Below are 7,061 nucleotides of genomic sequence, written 5' to 3' on the forward strand. Positions count from 1 at the left end.
ATGCTTAAATTACTTTATTTTTAGTCATTTTTCTTGATTTAGAAGATTTAAAACCCTTTCAAACTTTTAAATGCAGATTGACCACCCAAATCAAGACTACATTGTATATCAACTGGTATGTACAGGCAGGGCCGTAGCCAGGATTTTTAAAATACCGAGGTCATTTTTTAAAATTCCATCCCCCCCCTCCACACACACACATACACTTACATATAAATACAAAAAAATACCATAGATTTGGAAGACACATTTATTTTCACAATTCTAAACTTGTGTAACAATGGCACCATAACTGACTGTGTTACTCAGCTACCTAATATTTACAGCCATATTTACATTGTAACTAACATAACACATGGCAATAGAAAGCCAACAACTGCTGTATTCTTTTAATATGAACCCTTAAAGTGTTGGCTTGGCATATATCAATGTGTCTGTGTGTGTTTGTGTGTTTTAGAAAGAGAGTGAGTGTGTGTGTGTGTGTGTGTGTGTGTGTGTGTGTGTGTGTGTGTGTGTGTGTGTGTGTATTAGGCCATTTGTGGGTGTATGTGGAGAGACATACAGTAGGCCTAGAGAGAGTGTGAACTGATGACTTGCAACCAACCTATTCTGTGTGTGTATGCCTCTGTGAAAGGTATGTTTTAATAAAGGCAAAGTGTGTGAGATTGTAAAATTTGTACAGTATATGCATGTGTCTGTAGTTGTGTGTCTATGTGTGTGAGAATAAGAGAGAGAATAATCTGGCCTCTTGTCTTGTGGTGGAGATCAATCCATCCATTCAGTGTTCACATCATTAACTGTAATGACATAATGAATAGAAAAAAAACAATTAATATATCAGTATTCCTCCCCTTTCCTCCTATTAATACAGCACCAACTGTAGTACATGCAACACATGTCATAATAGTTAGTTCATATTGTTAGATTACACTAAGTCTCACCTCTTGTCAAAGCAAGTAACAATTCTCCTGTGGCCAGAAGCATCCCATCTCTGGAGCACTCGATGGGGGTCAATTTCAATGTTCTGGTGGACATGCATGAGAGCTAGACTAGATAGCCTCTCATCACCCATGGTAGAGCGAAGCCATGTTTTGAGTCGACGTAATGCAGAAAAAGACCTTTCACATGAGCAAGTGGTGACTGGCAATGTCAAGAAAAGCAAAAGCATGCACTTAACATTTGGGTAAAACTCCAAAATTCCATTCTGCAATGTTTCCATTGCAGTAGCAGGGAGAGGCCCAGTGTGATTCTGGAATTGATGCTTCCATCTGTGTATTTCCTGCTCTGCAGTGTCAGGATAAGGCAAGTCCTCTTTATACCATGCCAACAGACGGTTCTCTCTTTCCTCACTGAGCTGTGGCAAAGCCTCGGGCACTAAGTAGGCTGCAAGCAGGGCTGGTTCAGTGGACTCTGCAAGCCGGGTTCTCAATTCGTTTGTAACATGATCGATGAAGGGAATGAATAAATTCAACCTGTAATGCTCTGCAATTGATTGGGCAGGTACATTGCCCCTGTGTTGCTGTTTCACCACTATTCTTTTCTTCACAGGTGTAACATCAATGGCGTTTGCCAGCTGCACTGCTTGTTGATATATTTTGCAGAATCTTTCCTCATCATTGCGAAGGCTCTCAATGACTTCTGCCACTTGTCTTCCTTCTTTGTAGGCACTTGAAAGGTCTACATTTGGTGACTGCAGTTTAAGGGTCAGTGGCCATATATATCCCAGAACATTTTGGGTTACAACTGATGTGATGATCGTGTCAAAGGATTCAATTGAGTTGCGCAACCTGCTGGCTTTTTCAGAGTTATGGGTGCAGTCACTTTCAATTTCTTGCAGTGCACTGTGAGTTGGCTCAAGCTTGGATATAAAGGCACTCACTGTTTTTATCCTGGACCCCCATCTAGTATCAGACATCAGTGGGATTCCTCTGGGTCCATCATCACTTCCCTGTTCTTGCAAAATGTCTTGCAGCTTGTGTTTCCTGGTGCCTGCTGAGAAAAACACAGCCACCTTCTCAATTAAGGTCATAGTGTTCCTCACTATTGGGACATCTGTACATCCATGGACCACAACGAGATTCAAGGCATGACTACGGCAATGAGTATAAAGGGCTCGTGGTTGAACCTCTTGGATTCTCTTCTGAACTCCACTCAGCCTTCCACTCATGTTGCTGGCACCATCATACCCTTGGCCACGCAGTAAAGAGACATGAAGCCCCCATTTGGATAACTGTTCAATGATGGCTTTTGTGATGGATTCAGAATCCTGCTTAAGAAGTGGACAGAATCCAAGAAAATCCTCGTGTATCTCAAAATTATCAGATTCAGATACATAACGAATGCAGATTGACAACTGCTCCGTGCCACTAATATCAGCTGTCTCATCAGCCAATACAGAGAAGTACTTTGATTTCTGAATTCTTCGAACAATAAAATCTCTGATTTCATCACCACAACAGGAAATCATCTCATTCTGAATAATTGGTGACAAGTACTTTGCATTGCCAGGTGCAGTCTCCAGGTGTTGGCTCAGTACATCATCAAAATGAGATTTCCATTGAATGAAGTGAATGAAATTGCCATCTTCACTGTCACCTTTCCAGTTGCCACGGAATGCAACATTTCTTTGCCCAAGATTGATAACAACATCAAGTATTGACAACAAAGTCTTACGATTTTTCTCAACTTTGTCAGAATATGTCTTGCTGATCACTGACTGTATGTTTTCCATTTGTCCTTTTGTTACAGAGAGGAAATTTTCTGCTAGAGTCGAAGCTGTCATATGTCCTGGTGTCTTTTCGTGGTTCGAGATTATTCCCCGTTTTTCACCGACAGCATTTTTCCAGTCCCTGAATCCTTCTGTTTGGAATGTCATGTTTGTCCCCTTCTGTTTATTGAACAATATGCACACACAGCAATATGCAGCATTCTCAGATGGGGAGTACCGAAGCCAAGGGTATTTTTTTTCTCAGTCTCCATTGTATCTCAGAAGCCTTGTCCCAAACTGACTTTGAGGATATTTATACTGGTGGTCCCTAGTCCATCTACATTGAAGAATGCTTTTTTTTTTTCCTCATCTGAGTAGTTACTTTTGCCTTTGTACATAGCTGGATCACAGACGGAGGAACATGCACTCTGAGTCGGACCATCTGACTGTGTTGCACCTGTTATTTCCCTCTCCTCTTGTCTTGACTCTCTCTCTGCCTGATTATCTCTCTCTCCTGTCTCATCTGTTGAACATTAAGACAACAAGTCTTAATAACAGATGCATTATTTAATTCATAAATTCACAATAATTTAGCCTATATGTGAGGGCCATGCCTAAGAGAACCTCACAGTAATTGACTAGCCTGTACTAACAAAACTTCTAAGAACTGATTGAAACAAAAAAGAATTTAAGCTAAATGAATGAAAAAATGAATGGTAGCCTAATTGCAATAGCCTACTGCTGTTATCCCTTGATTGACAACATGCAAAAATATGTAAGCTATTGAGAGGGACACTTTTCACATTATTCATTACTAATGAATAATGTGAAAAGTGTCCCTCTCAATAGCTTACTTATTTTTGCATGTTGTCATTTTTGCATGAATCATTAGCCTATGGTTATGGTTATTTTTATGATTAGGCTATCGGCTGTTATCACAATATTTGTAAAAAGGCCTATTGATTATTGAATGATATGTTTTTGAACTGGCAGTAGTCTATCTCATAGATGGATAAGGTAAGTGATTCTGTATCTTTAGAGCCTCCTGAATATGGGCAATCTAGGCTACTTCAATCACAACGAGGCCATCAGGAACCATGGCATAGCCTAGCCTACTGCTAGTTCACAGTAAAATATCACAGTCAGATGAGCAGGCTGCGCATATCTGACTAAACGGGCTCGTCGAATGGCTGGCTGTGACTGTGAGTGGGACTTTTTTCGTTGAGCAAAAGTCACTATTGCTGATGTTGCTTAGCTGACCGTCTAACGGATAAAGTACTATCAATCTACTTAGCCAGCAAACTCGAACAAGCCTGTTTAGTCAGTCCTGTTTAGTCCTGTCCCACATAGCAAACAGACTTGGCCCAAATGTGGCCTCATAATGGCACTGCTGGCGTGTTGCCGGCACTGGCATGCATCATGTCAGCCAACCGTGGGCCATGTGTGGCAATGATGGCACTGCATGCATGACGGCAGACAACATTTGGGCCGATTGTGGATGTGAGGTGTGTGGCCCAGATCAGTGTAACGATTATGGGCCATACTCTGTGTACTGCATGCGTGACGGCAGACAACATTTGGGCCGATTGTGGATGTGAGGTGTGTGGCCCAGATCAGTGTAGCGATTATGTGCCATACTCTGTGTACTGGACAATTGTAAGTATTTAGGCCTGCTATATTCAAGGCAAGATTTACCCCCCTCTCTCCTCTCTCCTCTCTCTGAAACAGATGTAATGATTTTAATAATTAATAATATTAATTGACTTATATATATGAGTCATTTGAAAAAAAAATGTCCTGATTTAAAAATGATACAAACAAAATATGATAACAAAAAAATACAAAATATGATAACAAAAAAATATATTTTCCTAACAAGATAGTTATATATAGTTATATATATATATATATATATATATATATATATATATATATATAACAGTTTATTTAAAAATATATGTAAAGTTATAGTTACAACTGGGCGGTCAACTATTGTTTATTTTGGCGCGATCTCCACGGTAACACCAGCTTTTCTGGTTGGTGGATGAGGTTCACGTGATGCGTCGGTTGAAATTTCTCCCACTGAAGGGTGAAGACGTCTGTCGGACAACCGCTGTTCTAGGTAAGTGAAGTTATGTTGTGTACGACCTAACATTAGATGTTATGTTATGTTAGATGTTTTGAATCAATATTTGGCCTTTTGGAAAGAATTGAACTTAAAAATTTTTACAAAAAAGCCGCCAAATGTGGTTAAAACTCGCAGATTATTTTGGTTATTATGATTAATGAATTCCATCACTCGTAACAGCTATCTTTAAAAATAGAATAACAACCCATTTTTGGCGCTTTTTGAAATACATGAAACTCGGATGCCACTTAGTTCTTTATTGAAGTGAATTTTGCCTATAAGGTAGCTGATTCACTGCCCCTTGAACTTGAGAACCCAGATATGAGGATTGACGCGACCGGGGTGAGATAGACCGGCCTGCGGGATGTCCGAGGCGCGGTGCTTCCTGTCCAGTGTGCGTAACAATGTAGCCCACTGTTGTTAAACAATCACAGCAAAATCAGCAACAGTAATTGACTTTTTTAACTGAAAGTGATTCAAAGGTTGTACAATCAGATTTAATTATATCTAAATCTAATCTCTGACTTTGATAATCAGGATAGGTCTATGTCTGATATTTTTGTTTTAGCTAGTAGACATTGTTAAAACAATAAGAAAGCAATTTGTTATTTCGTAAGCATTTTGCATCAGTCATGTAGAATCAAATCTGGAATAATCATTGTGTCACATAAACAAAGACATGTTTTTGGTATTTGTAGGAGGTCATTGTTAGTTTACATTAACCTATGCAATAAGTAACTGTTTAAGACAGACCAGTACATTTTGAAATTAAATGCACTTTTTTTGAGGTGGAAATAAGATGTTATGCTTTGAATGCGTTACATTATCAGTACTTCAACAGTGCATTGGTTACTCTGTTTACACCACAGTTTCCATATCTCAACATTTTTAAGGTTTTTGTTTGCTAAAATGGTCTTATTTGTCATAATACTGTTGTCAAACTCTGACAAGCCAGTTAGTCATTCAATAGTGCCATATTATTGGCAATCATTTCCTGTAAAAAAAACACCAAAGCAACCTTATTTTTCATTTGTTACCTACATTTATTTACAGTAGATGGATGAATGTTTGTATATGTATTTATTAATTTTGTATTATTATTTTGTCTTTTAGCTGCTGTGAGGAAAAAATTGTCTGACACCACCCCAGACAGCAACATAGTGTGGCCCAGATCCGGCCCACATCTGGTACATGTGGTTTACACGCGGACCAGATGTGGGCCGGGTCTGGGCCGACACTATGTTGCTGTCAGGGACAAGACTAATAGTCTGCTGGAATAAGGAGAGAGCACTTGTGGAGAAATGAGGGGCTGCAGAGCTGTACTTCACTTCCTGAGGACAGTCCTAAATAGGATCACGTTCTCCCTCACACATACAAACATTCTGATGTGTAAATTTGTTTTAAGTATTTTTTTTTTTTAATTTGCTCTATATTTGTTGAGAGTAAAATTACAAATATAATATCTTTACATTTCAGTGCTAGATTCATTCATATATTCATGAGGTGGTAATAAGATATGCTTTGATTGTACTAAATAAAATAGCCTTCACACAGTTACACAATTCTGAATGTGGTTATTATTATTATTATTATTATTGGCTTGTGCAATATTGTTAAATAAACTAATTTTGAGAATTGAATTTTCTTGTGACTCATTTGTTCACATGGTTTGGGTAAGATTAGGCCTGGTTATGGCTCATTTTTGGGGTTTCTGGTTAAAGGGTGGTGGTGATATGGTTAACATATGGCTGAGAATTGGTACCAATAATAAAACCTGTATTGGCCCACTTCAGGGCCAGTTAAGGGTGATTAACTGGCTGAGATTCGGGCCGGTTATGGCCCATGTGTGACCCCTGTCTTTAATCCAGTTCTGGGCCACTTCAGGGCCGTCATTCTTTGCGGTACTTGGGCCGAGGGAAACGTGATCGTGTGGCCCGGAGCTGGGCCAGAAAACATTTGCTATGTGGGGTGACAATGTTTTGTGTGTTTCTCGAGATTCTAATGACAAATGAAACTTAGCGCTTCACAGCGCTGAACAGTCTGCCACTGACACACACAGGCTCACCTTCTCTCCTACTCTTTCCCTGCCCTTCTGTTGTTGGCTTTTTAAAACTTAATTTAGTTTGATGCAAGTTCTTCTTCATGTCTGCATTTCGCTCAAGACCACACTACGATGTATTAGCTTACGTGAAAAAACATACAATCAGCCTGCCGGCTTTCCCGACT

General features: G+C 39.4%; 1 protein-coding gene and 1 long non-coding RNA gene across 2 annotated transcripts; one reads left to right on the forward strand and one right to left on the reverse strand.

Annotated features, from left to right (window-relative positions):
* Nucleotides 1-219: 219 nt before the first annotated feature.
* Nucleotides 220-2,875, reverse strand: LOC125251893 (52 kDa repressor of the inhibitor of the protein kinase-like). Its single transcript, XM_048164990.1, has 2 exons — nt 942-2,875; nt 220-797 (listed from the first exon to the last, which is right to left on the reverse strand). Exons 1-2 carry the CDS (start codon nt 2,873-2,875, stop codon nt 794-796), a joined length of 1,938 nt encoding a protein of 645 aa, XP_048020947.1. The 3' UTR covers nt 220-793.
* A 1,805-nt stretch (nt 2,876-4,680) lies between these two features.
* LOC125251790 lies at nt 4,681-6,470 on the forward strand. The gene is made up of 2 exons (XR_007181076.1): nt 4,681-4,829; nt 5,949-6,470. It is a non-coding gene; the product is annotated as an uncharacterized LOC125251790 (long non-coding RNA).
* Nucleotides 6,471-7,061: the final 591 nt, after the last annotated feature.

The sequence above is a fragment of the Megalobrama amblycephala genome, linkage group LG17, assembly GCF_018812025.1.
Source record: "Megalobrama amblycephala isolate DHTTF-2021 linkage group LG17, ASM1881202v1, whole genome shotgun sequence".
NCBI classification, from domain to species: Eukaryota; Metazoa; Chordata; class Actinopteri; order Cypriniformes; family Xenocyprididae; genus Megalobrama; species Megalobrama amblycephala.